We start from the raw sequence: 17,816 nt of genomic DNA, 5'->3' as shown, positions 1-17,816 counted from the left end.
CTAAAACGCATCAGTAGATTTTTGGATTTTTTCGTCGGTTAATGTCTATTGGTGCTAGGTGTTTTGTGCTTAAATTAGAATTATTGTTTTCATTTATTTAACAAATGAACAAAGTTCACGCGGACGTTGCGGTCTGAAAATGTTGTGGCGCGCCGCGCTCTCCCTCTGTTGCCACACGCATTCAGCTCACCAGGCTGCACACCCCATCACTCCATATGGTCGCAAACCTTTTCTTTGATCTCCGCAGCGCGTTCTCGCAGGCTCCTCTCCGCCCACGCGTCTCTCCCCTTCCGTGTAGTTCCGCCCGCCTTCTTTCTCACAACTTTTCCGGAATCTCGGCTCTGTGTGACTTACTACTTGACCTCCTGCCTCTGTGCTTTGCATTCATCTCTTATATTTATTTACTTTTGAATGTGTTTCATTATTTTACTTTACGCACCCAAACACGTATGCTTTTGTATGACTTTCTTTGCTTTCCTGCTTACATTCTGAGGAAGATCACTCCCTCCACTAACAGCGCTTTTAGTCTGTTGCGCCTCGCTGTGTCTTGAGGTCTGCCCTTGCAAGTCGCCTGCAACTGGTCCTTCACACGCACTGCCCCCCTCGCACGCGGACCACACACACTGCCCCCCTCGCACGCGGACCACACACACTGCCCCCCCCTGTCTCGCAGACCACACACACTGCCCCCCCCCTGTCTCGCAGACCACACACACTGCCCCCCCCTGTCTCGCAGACCACACACACTGCCCCCCCCTGTCTCGCAGACCACACACACTGCCCCCCCCTGTCTCGCAGACCACACACACTGCCCCCCCTGTCTCGCAGACCACACACTGCCCCCCTTGTCTCGCAGACCACACACACTGCCCCCCTTGTCTCGCAGACCACACACTGCCCCCCCTGTCTCGCAGACCACACACACTGCCCCCCCTGTCTCGCAGACCACACACACTGCCCCCCCTGTCTCGCAGACCACACACACTGCCCCCCGTCTCGCAGACCACACACACTGCCCCCCCTGTCTCGCAGACCACACACACTGCCCCCCCTGTCTCGCAGACCACACACACTGCCCCCCCTGTCTCGCAGACCACACACACTGCCCCCCCTGTCTCGCAGACCACACACACTGCCCCCCCCCTCTCTCGCAGACCACACACACTGCCCCCCCCCCTCTCTCGCAGACCTCACACACTCTCATTTTAAGCATTTTTTTGTTTTCGGTCTTCGGTGCTATGTATTTGGTGCGAAAGTTAAAACTATTGGAATTGTAAATGACAAAGCTATTTTCAAAGCTAACACATAAACACAATTTGGCATTTACAATACCAATAGCTCAAACTTTCCTAATGCGAGACCTATTGCATTGCAAATGCTTGTTTTTTTAGTGCCTCACTCGTGAGATTGGGAATGTTGGGTAATGCGCACCGGTTAGCATTACGTATTGTTCGTTGTGGTTTCGCTTTCTGTTTGAGACCTGATTTGAAAGGGAGTCTATTTACACGGCTGGGATTGGACTCGTATTTTGCTGTACGCATTCTCCGAAATGAAGTGGGTGCTGCAGGGGAAGGTTCGGAGCCGCTGAGTGTACAAGAATGCAGACGGGAAGCCTGTGTGCACTTGGATTACTGCCTAATACAAGTTCACAGAACGCGTCGTTAAGCAACCCGGGCGTTCTTCACAACAAAGAAGATGCCTTTCCAACGTAAAATATTGTGTCTTTCTGGTCTTCATGATGGTGTAACTGTTATTTGTTAATCGTTTTTGTTCTTCTTTGGACTATCTGAGGATTACGACCAATTGACAAAGTCCGTACTACTCTCATACAAAAAAGGCTTTTCAGTCCTCTGCTGTACACACATTTTTTTGCAACAACATAGTACCAGCCCTAGAGAGAAAGCTGCCCCATCTGACCCCCCCCCCCCCCCCACCCCACCTCAAATTATTTATATCTGCACCAAACTCCTTGCTTCCGGGTATACCTGTTGAACAATGATGACAAACGAGTTAATTAAGAAATTGCTTTAATAACTTTTGCCTTATCATCCATATTGGGAAACGTTCTATGACCACAAAGGTAGTATTTTTCAGTTTTTAAGAGTTCTGTTTAGACTAATAATGACATCAGTGGAACAGATCATCTCATAACCTTCGGCCTTATGATGACGTTATAGAACATCGCATCAATAGAATCCCAGCTTAGAGGAAAGTGGCTTTTGGCCCAGGTGGCATGGTGTGGGATACATGATATGGTGTTAAATGAGTGCTGTCACCATCCTTAAGCTCACGCTTGTGGTCGTCACAAATACAGTGCACTGGCACCAGAGTTTGAATACCGCTCTTCCCCCTTGGCTACATTGTGTGATCCTAGACAAATAAACGCATCTGATAATTCTTATACATGTCTCCAGCAACTATTGATTCTAGAGAAAGCAGGCGGAATTCCTTGGGGAAATAAAGTTTACATTTTTTTTTCTCTAACTACGTCCCCAAATAAGTTAGTCACTCTGCCCCAGCCCTACCGTTTACTGGCTTGTCTCACGCACTAATATGCCTAATAAATATGTTGGCTTTCACCCACGATAATGTAAAGCATAACTAAAAAAAGTATAAGGTCCCAAAGGCGAGACCCATTGGCTATGCCAATGCTTGTTAATCTTACATGGCCAGGATATGCCCACGGTAAATGCTACATCTTTACCCACTTATTAGATGTTGATGACTGTTATTGTCCCAGACCACTATTGGTTGAAAGTCCTCATTGACAAATTTTGCAAGTTTGTGGGCAGCCTTGACCTCGATACCATATAAAATGTTTTAGGTTAGTATGTGCACCAAAACACAGTAGATCCAGAGTATTTTGTGTCGGAGGGGGGGAGGCGGGGGTAGAGATGGTTAGGGGTGTGTTTTTTATTTATTTACTGTTTGTTAACTTTTTGATTCCTTGGAAACTTTGGGCCATGCATATCCACAGGTTGTGTAAAGTTCTTCCTATCTGTTGGCACGCTGATGAGTTTTGAAAGTGTATAAACGTAGATGCTTGCCCCTTTTAAACTTTGGGCAGGGTTGTGGGTTACTGCCTAACTAAGCAAGGGAAAGCAAACCACGTTTGTAGCCGTTATCTGGGTGTACTGCCAAGCAGCCCCACTTCTTCGTGCACAATGAATTGGGTTTGGGATATGTGGCAGACCATATTGTAATTGGCTCCTATGTTATTTGGCTGTCACTATGATCGAATCCCAGTACATTTCTCAATTGCAAGATCATATAGGAGTGTTGCATGTGACCTGGGCCAGATCATACCTTGAATTAAGCAGTTTTCTCACGTATTGGGAAGACCGGAGTTATTCACCAACCTTTCTGCCATCAACAGGTGTGAGATTTCTTGGGCAAGAAAACAATACTGGAAAAATACTACAGGTAGAGAAGGTGAAGAGCTCCTTAAGTCTACTTTAAGGGACTGCATAATTAACCAGACAGCTGGGTTGACCGAGCCAGATTTGCATTGGGTATCTATTCCTTGGGAGAGATCCCCCCTTAAAGAGTTCCGCCTGTGAACTATCATTGCCTTCTCCATTTCCCTCTGGGGCAGTTTTTGATACGTAACTGGAATTAGGCCAAGCCCTAAATTGAACTGACTAGGACAGAGCCCTGCGTGGAAAGCAAATTTGTTTTTTGTTGTTGTTTGAGGGGAGGGGAGGGTCTTTCGGTGGGACGGCAGGAGATGTGAGGCAGTCAGATGGGAGGAGGGTAGGGGGTTGATGTGGCCCTAACAATTATGCTGAGGTACATTAAGTGCTGATTGTAAAGTCTTAAATGAGACCTGATTGAGACCAAGATGGAAGAGCTGCTGGTTACATGACATTGTCAGGCAGCTCCCTGCTGCGCCCCTCTGAATATTGGCGCCCCTGACCTGGACCCAGCTCCTGCATGCCCATAGCCAGCCCTAATTGTAATAGTCTGAACGTGTGACGCAATTCTCCTCCATTCCTTTTTACATTTCGTGTGGGTTTTTTTTTTCTTCTACATGATTATTTCTAGTGCCAGTTCTTGAATACAAATGTAGTCATGCACTCTTTTTCTTACGCGGTTTAGGCAATTCATTAGTATGTAACTCTGTGGGAAGCTTTTTGTAAAGCGATATTACCCATCGGAAATCGATGCTCTTTAACATGTACGGTTTTATATGTATTTAACTGATCAAAAAATCTATATTTGTGATGTTGTTTTATGATTATTTTAAATCAAAAAAATTGTTTGCATGTTTACCTCAGTTGGCATCTTTCAGAGTACCAGATGGCTTTGAATATTGTGGTTAATCCCAGTTGCTCCTGTCGGCTCACAAGTTGGGCTAGCGGCACATCTCCCTCAGTCTCCTGCCTCTAACCAATCACTTCTGATGACATAGGCTAGTTGTCCTTCAGGGCTCAGACTGACCCCCTTCAACCCCTGACTGTCACACCTACTGTATCCTTCACCCCAGGGCTTCGAGCAGTCGCCGGCCTACCTCCACCCCTTTCCTCCTCTCCCTTCCTGGGAGGGCAGCTGAACGTTGGTTGCCTCTCCTTTGCTCAGCTGTGCCCTGCGCTCCCTTCCACACAACCGCACTAGTCCGAAAAAGAACAGGAGAGCACAGACCCTTAAAAGAACAGGAGAGCACAGACCCTTAAAAGAACAGGAGAGCACAGACCCTTAAAAGAACAGGAGAGCACAGACCCTTAAAAGAACAGGAGAGCACAGACAATCGACTTAAGTGCCGGGGCAAGCGAAGCTCTGGCATCCCAGTAGTCTGAAAGCAGGCAAAGTCGTGAGGGGTGCAAATAAAGGAGTGTTGGTGCGCATCAAGTAGGGCACAAGCAGAATGAGCCACTTCAGCAGCCTGCCTGTTTCAGTGCCCCCGGTGGCTATGTGTTCTTCTCTTGTTGTGCAACCACATTGGAGTGGAGCGTAGGACCCAACCAACACCATAACCTGCGGAGCTGCTCAAAATCCAACGCATTCTGAGTGTAGTAGTAAACACTAGACTTGGTGCTTTGTTTTCCATGGGTCAAAAGGGCTGCCTCAAGGCTGTGTGCAAAGCTGTGAGGTTGTTACTGGTAACGTTAAAAGCCAGTTTGAAGTATTAATGGAGGCTGCTGATGTTGGGCGGCATGGGGTTGGGCTGCATGGAGTTCAAGACGTGACCACATTGTTGTTCTCCACAGGAGCGGCAGAAGGAAATTGCGACACTGGAATCTATCAACAATGGAAAGTCCATCTTTGAAGCCAACATTGATGTGGACATTTCATGGCAGAGTCTGGAATACAGCGCTGGTCTGGCAGGCAACTTGTCAGGTAACCTAACTATTTCAGACGAAACTGGGAGAAATGCAAAACAAATTAAATAATGGAGCAGGGCATGTGTTTTAAGGCCTGTTCGTCTTTAATACTGTACTCTGATGTTTCTTAACTGGGTCTCATTCCATTGTATTGAAAAAATGCTAGGTGACCCTGCTCACCATAGCCTTCCCTTTGCTGTACACAGCTGTGACCGATCTCCCATGTATTAAATATTAACTTTGTTTATGCCCGAGTGATAATGCACTCCAACAGGATGAAACCATGTCAAAAATAAACCCCCCCCAGGGCCCAGAATAGAAAGCGCTGTCTAGCCAGATCTGTTCGACAAGCTAGCAGGATCTCGATTCTGGATCTCTTTCAGCCATACATATGCTAATATATTTCCGCAGCGTGCAGCTTTTTGCTTCGGACCTCGCTACATTGCCTTTTCTCACCTTGTTTTTGCCAACGGTGAAAGTATTTTGCCATTGTCCCCAAGTTTGTGAACCTATCTATACAAACAGTACCCTTCTGGCTACTGCATATGTTTGCACAGTTCATGCTTCATACTCTCACACTTATTATTGCCAAGCAAGTTTAACTGTGTAGTGCCTTTGTGAATAAATCTAAATTGTGGACACAGGGATTCACTAAATGCGCTGTATAGCATCTATATCGTTTACATGCATTATCAGTGGGGCTATACAGTGGTTTGCCAACGGTTTCCTGTTTCGGGAGGCCTGAGGAATGTGGGGGGCTTACCGATGTTATCATCCTGCACAAATTGTCTATACCTTGGTTTCAGTTCAACTATGGCTTTACATCCTTTGCAAAATTCTGTCATTGTTTGGGTTCTAAAGCGCATCTTAAGTTTACTAAAATATGTCTTGAATGCTTTCTGAAAATGAGTAGGTGTATGTTAAAAAGGGTGTGAACGTACATATTATTTTGAATTTACTTGCATTATTTAAATTTACTTTTTGTCGCTGTTCCATGTTTTTTGGAGGGATAGTTTTTATGTAGGTTGAGACTTTACTTTGAGTATGAAGGTCTGCCTTGTACTCTGCTTGCAAATTGATTCACTTACTGATGTGGGCCTCACAATTATGGGCTATTCTGAGATCATCCTCTACCTTACCCGGCCAAATGGCAGTTTTGTGCACTGCCTTTGCCATACAAGCAAGTGTTTTTCGGTTTTTCATAGGATTCCCTCCAGCTCTACAGTTTCCCTGCATCCTACCACCTCATGGAAAGGCAGATTTTTTTTCTCCATAATATGAACTTTGTTTTTGATTTCTTCCCACAGGTCAACACATTCAGCTTCCTGGTGGATCGTTTGCTTACACGAGGCGAGAACCACTTGGGGTGTGCGTGGGAATTGGTGCCTGGAACTACCCTTTCCAGATTGCTTGCTGGAAGTCTGGTCCGGCTTTGGCTTGTGGTAAGAGCTAGATGCCGATCAAGCAACTGAGCTGCCATATTTAAATAAACTGTTGCCATGTGTGATGCAGCGTTTCACACACCTATTGAATGCTGGGCTGGAATATCTAGATCTCTTGCAGGCATGTGCAGTGAGTGCACCTGTCTGAATGGAAATGCTTGTGGGGTTGGGGGTTGGTCCCCAGGAGCCCCTTTCTTCCCTTCCTAGGGTGTGGGAGGGGACACTCGCTGTGCGCTACCCTGTGGTGCACAATCGCTGCTCCTCTTGACTGCCTCTTTGCTTCTATGCCTGCTATAATAGGGTGTGCCCCCATGCAAATGAGGAACCACCACCTTAGATAGCTCTGCCATATATTTAGCCGTAGCGCACACAGATTGCATCCCATCCCCAGGGCACTTATGATCATATGGTGCCCTAGATAACGTGCATCTCTTATTGCTGTACTATGCATGGAGCCTAACCACCGCCCTGCCAGGGCAGTTTCCGGTTAAGTTAAAGCCTCATTGAAATTCTTCCCTGCAGTGTGCCAGTTAATTATACTCTAAGGTTACCTGAGCTACCCCACAGTTATTCTGCCAACACTCTGCTCTGAAAAGCTTCCTTCTGGAGTTGTGTGAATTTAGTATGGTATTGCTGTAAAGCCTCTTGGGCGCTGCCTATGCCACCTTTCTAATCCTCCTGTTTTCTTATTCTAAATGGTTGATATCTACCCACAACAGAAGCCGGTCACCTCACCCCAACTTTTAACCCATTGGTTAAAGGAGAAACTTGGCCAACTTGACATTTTAAAGAACAGCTCTGTAGAAGGCCCCCTCTTAACATACTCATTGTGGGTGAAAACTGATGCAGTATACATAGAAAAATATTCAAATACATTAAAAGGATATTGTCATTCAGGATTAAGGTTGTCTTGTGTGTTTTGAGCAAATGCATTGAGCGGAGGACCTTTTACTGACCCTCTCTTCCAAATCCGAGATGGGTTGTCCTTGTGGTGGTGCATAGATTCTGCACATATCAAAGTCCTCCTCTGCAGCCCCGCTGGAGTTGTTTTTCCTGGGTATGTCAATATTCATTGCCCTGTATGGAGGGACCCAACAAATGGGCACCCACAGAAGCTATCGCCAAAGGTTTCCTCATACCCAGCCAGTCCCAAACTTCCTGTCGGGTCCCCCCACCCCCAAAAAAGGATTTGGCCTTGTGTATAACCTTTTAATTCTACAGGTAGAAATTCATGTATGTTAATTGCATGCACTTTTTCTTTTATTGCATGGAAGGAGCTTTGCAGTTGTTGCATCTAGACCGTATAGTCTGGCCAAATGCTGATCAGTGCAGTCCATGATAAGATCTGGTGTCAGGTGAGATTGCCAGAGTATTGCATCAGTCCTCCTAATTTAGGAATCTAGCTTTCTTAGGCCGCGGGTACGTAGAGGAGCACCAGGTGGAGCCTAGTCATCGGGTATCTGTGTGCCTTTTCAATAACCAAGCAGTGGAGTATGACTTCTACAGAAATTCAAGATCTCACCCAAGTGTCTATAAAGCATTCAAGGTTCACCCTTCGCCACCCCAACAAAATTGAATGATTCTTTGTGACATGCCCTCTGCATCCTCCTTTCAAGATGACCCACCACACCCTTAAAATATACAACCTCTGTTTGGAGAGTTTGAATTGAACTTTCCTGGTGGAGACTCTAGCTCTGATTTGGTGACGCATTCCACAGTCTTCTTGAGTTTTTGGCACAGGAGACAGTCTTTGGCCCCAACCCCACTGATCTGTGTTTCTAGTGTTTAGTGTTGCACGTTAACTTGAAGATTCTTTCAGTAGTTAACTGTTTTAGTGGAATCGTTTGGGCATGTTGGGTCATCCTGACTCTGTGATAAGAGTGTCTCTGCAAATTTGTTTCTTACTTTGAGGGCTGCTATCGCCTGTTGCATGGGGTAGAGGAGGTGAAGCAGGAGTGCAGGGAGGCCCCGCACAGATGACCAGTCTGGGAGCAGTACAAGGCAGTTCAGCTATGGCACAAAGAGGGTCCAGTGAGGGAAGGGTTGGCACCATTCGCCAAGATCATTTAACTGAAGGTTTCCCCTCAAAATCTATGACTCTGCAGTCAGTGTGGTGCAGCCGATGAACCACGGCCAATATTTGGCACTGTACCGGGGGACACCAGCCCATCTGGTACTGCAGTCTGACAGCTTCTGCTAGTGGGAGTAGCGGCCAGAGAAACGTGACCCAGCCTGCAGTCACCCAGCAGCCCTGTAACTTGTATCACTAGGCAGCTTCTCGATTTAAGAGTGAAGGACAAGAAAACCGGATTATCTCAAGGTCCCTTGATTGCAGTGGCCAGACTCCCTCTCGCATGAGTTCGTGCCATATAAGTTCACTGTAGTAGGTCCTAATCTGCCCCCACAGAAGTGCACAGCTGCCCTGGTCCTCCACCAGTGATCCTTGCTCGTGGAATCAATCAATTGATCTGTACTTGGAGAGTGCAGCTTATAACCTGTGAGGGTATCCAGGTGCTGGGCTGCTTGGCTTGGTCAAAAAAGCAGGTCTTGAGTCTCTTCCTGAAGTTTCATTAGTTCATTGGTGGTTCCTGTGTACAGTGCGTTGCTGTAGTCCAGGCATCTTGTGATTAGGGCTTGTGTGACTGTTTTTCTCATGCGTATGGGGAGCCAGTTGAAGATTCTTCAGAGCAGGCAGAGGAGACTGTTGATCTGTCGTTTCATTGTGAGTTTGCTTTCTAGGATGATGGCGAGGTTGCGGGCATGGCCTTTTGGGTGGGGTCCGAGTTTGGCGGGCCAGCAGATGTTATTCCAGAGGGAGGCTTGGTTGCCAAAGATCAGTACTTCGGTCTTGTTAGTGTTGAGCTTCAGGCAGTTGTCCTTCATACAAGCTGTGACGTTTCTCATGAAGTTGTGGAAGTTGGTCTTGGTGGTGGTGGGGTCTGCTGAGAGCGAGGGGGTGAGCTGGGTGTCGTCTGCATAGGATATCATGTTGACATTGTTGGAATCTAAAGCCTTTCATCACTAGGATAATTACTCCTCTGGCATAGGCAGAAAAGGATGACTTAGTGCGGTGTACGACACATGTACTAAGTGTGTGATAGTCTTGGGTGTGATGTGAGTCTTGTAGGAGGGTGATATTAACATGGTGTCTGTCTGCGAATGCTATCACTTGGCTGAACGTATGTGGGTTGTTAAGCCCTCTGACATTCCATGTCCGATAATTGAACATAGTTGTCTCATGGTTTCTTTGCATAAGGAAATGCTAAGTGAGTGATGTTTCTGTAATCTGCTTGTTTATTGCGAGGATGCTGATCTTTCAATTTACCATCAATACATATGCATGTAGTGCCATATGATGCAGGGAACGCACCAATAATTAACGTATAGCCAGCCCACCCACTCTGGTGTCCCAACTCCACTAGGTCATACCCCATCGTAACAAACAGAAATGATACAAAACCATCACTGAAACCCATATGGGTGAAATGTAGAAGAATAAGACCTAACATATTGCAACTCAAGGTGCAAACCCGAGTGCTGGCCATAGTCCTTCTCATTGACAGGGGTGGGAGGAGGATTGGTGTGAGGCAACAACCTTTTTGCTGGTTTCAACCAACTTTTTGCCCCCATTTTAATTAGGCACTTGTGTAATTGCTCTGAAATGTCCCGAGCACTGCTAATCGGGACCCTGCATGTGCTGTGACTCTTAAAAAGGTACATGGTTCATTACCTTGTACCTAGTTGGCATAGGTTAACTTACTTTTAACTCTGTAATATATGGTACCAGGTGTACCTAGGGCCGTTAACTTAGTGTCCCTGCAGCTCTAGTTGTGCCACCGGTAAAACATAGCTTCCAGTTTGCCTCTGCAGACTGTAAATGCAGTATAATACTGCTAAATAGTTTGCCTTTTCAGGCCAATATTCTGCCCACCTACTTTCTTGGGGTCCACTAACTCATTTTAAAACCATATACAAAACCCTGACAGAGCAAATCCACATAATCTCTCCTGTCATCCTGCAACTAGTACTGCAGCCTCTCCAATTTAAATTGGAGTATGCCCCCCCCCATGTAGAAGGGGCCTCGCGTTCTCACATCCCCCCCCCCCCCCCCCCGTAAACCCCATTTAAGGGACCGCCCCTGGCCCACCACCTTGCCATAACTGTGATTTGAGTTGGCTGCCGCCGACAGTGGGTAACTGGGTGCTTACACTATCTTCCAACATAAAAGTTCCAGGTGTATGGTGGTCTTTAATTCAGTACCCTGCTCCAACACACTCCTTGCCCTCCTGTCACACTGACTGACTTACCTGCTTTACCCTACCGACACTTGGGTGGGACATCCCTGAAAAATCTGGTATGTCAAAGGCACGCCTCTGAGGGTATACGTTGTGGGGACGGGCCTGCTAGGGGCCATGGTATGCAGCCACAAATCTGTGTCTAGCTCCCCCATTTTCCTTATCTATCTACTGATAGACTTGCCCTAAATTCGTCGTCAAATCTAGCTCGGCCTATCTTCCCTCCCCCACCCATATAGCAATCTATATATTTTTCTCAGTATGCGGTGGCGTAGATCAGAAAAGCGACCATCCCATTTTCTTTAGTTCTTACACCCAGGGCCTGCCAGCTCATTCTTCTTAGGACTATTCCTATGCAGAAGCTTAACTTCCATGTACCCCCCCTTTCCATATGCTTTCCTTCTACACGATCATCAAATGTGTTCCCAGAGGCTTGGGGATGCCCATTTTAGGGCAAATTTAGTTTTAGATCTTTACTCTCCGGCATATCTTTTTCCACCTCTAAATCCTTATCCCCATTCTCTGCATCCTTCACCTCCCTCACATTTGTGTTCACCTGTGTACTTGCATCTCCTACCTTGGCATCCTTAGCGTCCTCAATGCCTGTCCCTTGATCTGTTGCATACTTACCCATCCATGAATGTGGTGCACCCTTTTTTTTTTTTTTGGTCTCTCCCCTACTAAACCCCCCCGTCTTGTCTTCCTTCTCTACTCCCCCCTTTCGTTTTTAACTGGCCGTAGGATTGGCACCCGCTCTGAAGCCTTCTGATCAGCAATGGTTTGCCTTCACATTTGTGTATTTTTTTTTTTACAGGTGCAAAGGAAAACTACCCTCACATTAGAGCCCCCCCTCTTCTCCCTGACCTACCTCCAAATCAACGCCCCACCATTCACATTCTGTCAACCACTCTTCTGTGTCGTAATCCACGATTTTTCCCATCCTCAATCTCCTCGTACTTCTTGTAGTCCAACACAGTCTCGTCCAAACCTACCCCATTGACCCTGCTGCATTCTTACTGGGCCATTCCCCTTCTCAAAATCCTCCATCACCCCAAACCTCAAAATACTGGTCACAATCCTGATTGTCCATTAAGCCATGCTGTGGCATGGAAGTTGTCCTGGACCCACCATGCACCATCCTCCGCAGGTCCAATGGTGACATTCAGCTGGCTGCCCTAGGCCAAGCTTTCGCTTCTTGCCGGAGCAGGAAATCTGCACCAGACGTCCCATTGTTCAGTATCCCCTACCTGCACCGCTGTGCCCGCTGACTAAAGCTACCTGCGTTGCTTGTTGAGAGTTTAAATCACTGCATTTCATACATCGAAGGTCAATTAATTCAACACCATAAAAATAGTTTATAGCATCTGTAATTTCCAGCTCTAAGTAATGACTTTTTTTTTTTTATAGCATAGTTCAGGTATAGCAACCATTTCTAAGAGGGGATTTACTTTATCCTATTAACAAGTCTCCCTCACACACTTCTAGCCACTGGATGGTGAAATCCGATTCTGAATGCTATTGTACTTTATATTCTGCTATTTGTCTTTGCAGGAAACTCAATGGTATTCAAACCCTCTCCTTTCACACCACTCTCTGTTGTGTTGCTGGCTGAGATTTTTGCTGAAGCTGGGGTTCCCCCTGGACTCTTCAATGTGGTTCAGGGTGGAGCCTCTACTGGCGAGTTCCTTTGTAAACACCCAGATGTGGCCAAGGTCTCGTTCACTGGGAGTGTTCCTACAGGAAGTAAGGTAACTAGCTCTTCGTGAAGATCTATTCTGAATTCTGCTGCAACAGGCTCTGAAGTTAAAAGCTCACAGAAGTATGAGCTGCTGTGTGAGGGGTATATGTTTTGAAGCCATATAAAGTAGTCCATTTGTTATTTAAGGGGAGAAGCATCAAAATCTGATGTACATTTGTGCAGGACATAGTCCAAGCATGCAGTAAGAAAAAAGGATAGAGCAAAGTACTATTTTTAATTTTATAGTTTTTGTGTGAACACAGTTTCAACTAAAATGTGTAAAAGACTTGTAATACTTGACTTGGTACTTTCCCTGTACGAGACCTGTGCAGATAGTCCTAGCCTGGAAAACCAGATATTTAGCCTTTGTATACCAGAGCAACATCTAGTTGTGGCAAATAAAATGCTGCTTCAGGTTTTGCTTATCTATTCATTCTGACTGCATTGCAGAAGGAATAGGTAATCCAAAGGTTGTCCTGAGGCTGTCTAAAATGCACCAGAAATGTCCACTCAAAGCCACAATCGAATTAGTAGCTTTGCAGATAGTTAACATGATCGTTGCACTGTAAAAAGTGGCCCACTTAAGGATCACCTCATGCATATTTAGAAAGTCTGGAGTAATTTAGTATCCTCACTGTCAAAACACGCACATTGTTCAGACCTTGATGTCTCAAAGTAACCATTCAGTCTTTGACTCAGTGGCCCTTGTTTCACAAAAGTAATTCCAGGCAGACAACGGGTTTTAAAAGTATAGTTGCATGTCGCAGTAGTGAGCACAAAACATTGTCCTGCCAAAACATCGATTCCACAATAGTCATTACCATAATATTGTGACAGTAAGTATATATTTACTATTATTAATACCTTGACTGTGTGTATTCTCAAGATACCCACATTTAAACATGTATAATTTGATTTTATTTATATATTTGCATTTCTTTGTACAAATATATTAATACTACTTATGGTTGAAGAAAATATAGATATTCTTTTGGTCTGCTTAACAAATGTATGTATTACTTTGTGGTTAAAATATGTATATTTGATACTTAACATGTATATAGATCACTACATAGTTTTCATATAAGGTATTTGATTAGATGATGGGTCTCTTATCAAAATATGATCATAACAATTGTACCTATGTGCTGCACTATTGAAATATCGGAATATGTTAAAAAAAAATATATAATACACAAATTAGCTTTACATACAGCAACACTTGAAAGTCTGAGTTACTAACTATCAATATATGCACTTATGGTATGTTATACAATGCAACATTACCTCTTATTTTTCTTGTACATGTATACCCTTTCTATGTAGTCCTGTATCTATATATGTATTACTTGACTTAAATCAAGACATTTGTAAAGCGCGCTACTCACCAGTGAGGGTCTAAATGTGCTGGCAGGGAGGGGGTGCTGCTACTGCTCGAACATCCAGGTCTTGAGTAGCCTCCTGAAGGTAAGTAGGTCTTCAGTCTGCCGTAGGAGGATGGGGAGGGTGTTCAGGACTTGTCGGCGAGGTAGGAGAATGATCTGCTGCTGGTGGTTGCTCTCCGGATGCGGGGGACGCTGGCGAGGCCGGCGGAGCGTAGCTGGCGTTTCGGAGTGTAGAATGTGAGTAGTTTGAGGTATGCTGGTCCGGTGTTGTGGAGTGCTTTGTGCGTGGGTGAGGAGCTTGAAGGTGATACTCTTGTTGACGGGAAGCCAGTGCAGGTCTCAAAGGTGGGGTGTGCTGTGGCGAGGGATGTCGAGGATCAGGCATGCACAGGTGTTCTGTATGTGTTGCAGTCGTTTCAGCAGTTTGGCCGAGGCTCCTGCGTAGAGGGCGTATCCATGGTCCAGTCTGCTGCTGATGAGGGCCTGGGTGACCGTTCATGTAGTGTCGGTGGGGATCCACCTGTAGATCTTTCGGAGCATGCGGAGGGTGTTGAAACAGGAGGATGAGATGGCATTGAGGTCATGTAGAGCATTGAATCGAGGATGAATCTCAGGTTGCATGAATGGTCGGTGGGTGTTGGTGCTGCTCCCAGGGCGGTCAGCCATCAGTTGTCACAGGCAGAGGAGGTGGAGCCAAGGATGAGGACCTCCATCTTGTCCGAGTTCAGGTTTAGGCAGCTGTTCTTCATCCCTTCGGCGACTGCTTTCATTCCTTCGTGGAGGTTGGTTTTGGCGTTGAGAGGGTCCTTGGTGAGCGAGAGGATCAGTTGTCTCGTCGTCGACGTAAGAGATGATGATGATGATGATGATGATGTTGTGCAGTCTGGCGACGTGGGCCAGCGGGGCCATGTAGATGTTGAACAACATCGGGCTGAGGGAGGATCCTTGGGGTACGCTGCAGATCTTGGTGGCTTCGGATCGGAAGGGGGGAGGCGGACGCACTATGCTCTGCTGGAGAGGAAAGAGGTAGTCCAGTGCTTTGCCTCGGATTCCTGCGTCGTTGAGGCGGGTGCGTAGGCCGCGGTGGCACTGTGTCAAAAGCAGCTGATAGGTCCAGGAGGATGAGGGCCACGGTCTCGCCGTTGTCCAGCAGGGCCCTGATGTCATCAGTGGTGGCGATGAGGACAGTTTCGGTGCTGTAGTTGCTGCGGAACGCGGACTGGGACGGGTCCAGGATGATGTTCTCCTCGAGGTAGCGGGTCAGCTGTTTGACAGTTTTCTTGATGACCTTTGCCAGGAACAGGAGCAAGGAGATGGGGCGGAAGTTCTTGAGGTCCTTGGGGTCTGCTTTGGGTTTCTTGAGTAGGGTGTTGATCTCGGCGTGCTTCCTGCTCTCCGGGAAGGTCGGGATCTCAAAGGTGATGTTGATGGCTTTGCGGAGGAGGGGTGCGATATGGCGCTGGCTTTGTTGAAGATGTGGTGAGGGCATGGTCTGATGGGAGCCGGAGTGGATGGTGCTCATGATTTTGATGGTGTCGTCGTTTGTTAGTCCAGGCGAGTAGGGCGTCGCCGTGGGTGGTGGTCGTGGGGTCTGAGGTGTCATTGGCTGCCGTGGTAGACTGGTTGTCGAAGTTGTCGTGGATGTCTGCGATTTTGCGGTGGAAGGAGGAGGCCAGGGAGTTGCACAGGTCTTGCGAAGGTGGGATGTCGTTGGTGCTGGAGCTGGGGTTGGAGAGTTCCTTCACAATGTGGAAGAGCTCTTTGCTGTTGTGTGTGTGGTCGAGGCAGTCCTTGAAGCTCTTTTTGGCGAATCTGATGAGGTGGTGATGTTGGCGCATGGCGTTCTTGAGGGCTGCTTGGTTTTCTGGTGTCTGCTTGAGGCGCCATTTCTTCTCCAGCTTTCTGCAGTTTTGCTTGGAGGTCCGCAGTGAACCAGCTGGCAGTCTTGTTGGTGCGACGGAGGGGTTCTTGATTGGGGCGAGGGTGTTGGCGCAGTCATTGATCCAGCGTCTGAGGTTGCTGGCGGCTGCATCTGGGTCGGTTGTGTCTGTGGGTGGGCCTCGAGCAAGGGGGGTGTGTAGCTGGTCTTCGGTGATTTTGCTCCAGCAGCCGTGGGCGATCTGTTGGGTGCGGTGGTGGTAGGCTTCTCGAAGGTTAAGTGGACGCAGCGATGATCGGTTCGGTGGTGTGGCTGAAGGAGACGTGGGAGCTTGCGGAGAAGATGGGATCCAGCGTGAGTCCAGCTGTGTGGTTGGGAGTCGTGACGAGTTTGAGTCCCAGGTTGGTGAGCAGGGTGGTGGAGTTGGTGTCGTTGTTGTTCTCGAGGTGGAAGTTCGGGTCCCCGAGGAGAATGTAGTCCGTGGACTCGAGTGCGTGCTGACTAAGTCGGCGATGGAGTCACTGAACTGTGGTCTGGGTCCGGGGGGCCTGTAGATCAGAGTTCCTCTGAAGTGGTGTTGGATCCGTGCGGATCTGGAAGTGCAGGTGTTTGGTGGTGTTGAGGATGTCGTCGGAGTTGGTTGAGACCTTGAGGGTGGATTTGTGGATGATGGCGATTCCACCTCCTACTCCGTTCGTGCGGTTTCTGTGGGTGACCTTGTAGCCATCCGGGATGACTATGGCGATGTCAGGTGCCGAGGAGTCATTCATCCAGGTCTCTGTCAGGAAGGCGACGTCCGGGGAGGACGTGTCAAGCAGGTCCCAGAGTTCAACTGCGTGTTTGCATGCGGAACGGGTGTTCAGGAGTAACCCTGGGCGGACAACTACGCTACGTTCGTGAAGTTTGCGTAGTTTGTGCTGCTACGCGAATTGCACGTAGCACAGTGCAAAATCGCAGCTGGGCGGGGGGGGCTGAGGGGACGGGGGGGATGGACGAATTGGGGGGGGGGGTGGATGAATTGGGGGGGGGAGGGGGGAGGGGCAGCGGCAGGAAAGCAGGACCAGCAAAGGACACAGAAGGCAAAAACGGCATAACTAAGCAGGGGGAATGAAAGGGGGAGAAAAAACTAGCACAAATGAACAATTACAAAACAGGCAACAGCAGCAAAAACAGGCAAAAGCAGGAGAGCCAACCTAGGGCCTACCCCTGGCCACCAGGGATGAGGCGCAGGTGGTAGCCTGCGGGTGGAGGCGGGCCTTGAACTCCCACTAGCAGCTGGGCTCAGGAAAGGGCCACAGGCTGGTGGAGCTGGGGAGCGACCTGCCTGGATTAGGGTCAAGGGTCGCTCCCTTCACTGTGCAGCGGCCGCCATAAGGCTCCTACTGTAGAAAAAAACCTTCAACTCTCTCACATGCACTCTCATATCCTATACCACTCCATGTATCCTATGCCCCCACTCTGACTGATCCCATACCTCATTCTACTACTATGATCCCCCTTAGAATGCATTCTTGACTTCCCTCCTTTGACTCCTCTCAAACCTCACCTTACTTATATGATTTCCTAAATATCACTTTTTAGACTCTGCCCCTCCTCGATTTTCCCCCCACCCCCTTTATCCTATTCAGTCAAACTAACGGACTCCAGTCCACCTCTCAAATTAACAGATATTTCCCTATACTATTCCTTTTTGGGTTCCGGAGTAGTGTGCTGCTTGCCGAAAAGCGCTTCAATGCCTTGTTAGGGGTAGTAAGAG

General features: G+C 47.5%; 1 protein-coding gene across 1 annotated transcript in view; it reads left to right on the top strand.

Moving 5' to 3' along the window:
• The window catches only part of ALDH9A1 (aldehyde dehydrogenase 9 family member A1), a 128,525-nt gene that overhangs the window by 57,900 nt on the left and 52,809 nt on the right, over positions 1–17,816 (top strand). The window contains exons 3-5 of the mRNA XM_085601515.1: positions 5,208–5,337; positions 6,629–6,763; positions 12,610–12,806. Coding sequence (XP_085457641.1) covers positions 5,208–5,337; positions 6,629–6,763; positions 12,610–12,806 — 462 coding nt within the window. The remainder of the gene's footprint in view (positions 1–5,207; positions 5,338–6,628; positions 6,764–12,609; positions 12,807–17,816) is intronic.

This window comes from Triturus cristatus, chromosome 4_2 (assembly GCF_964204655.1).
Source record: "Triturus cristatus chromosome 4_2, aTriCri1.1, whole genome shotgun sequence".
In the NCBI taxonomy this organism is placed as follows: Eukaryota; Metazoa; Chordata; class Amphibia; order Caudata; family Salamandridae; genus Triturus; species Triturus cristatus.
This window is presented reverse-complemented; position numbering and strand designations above follow the sequence as displayed.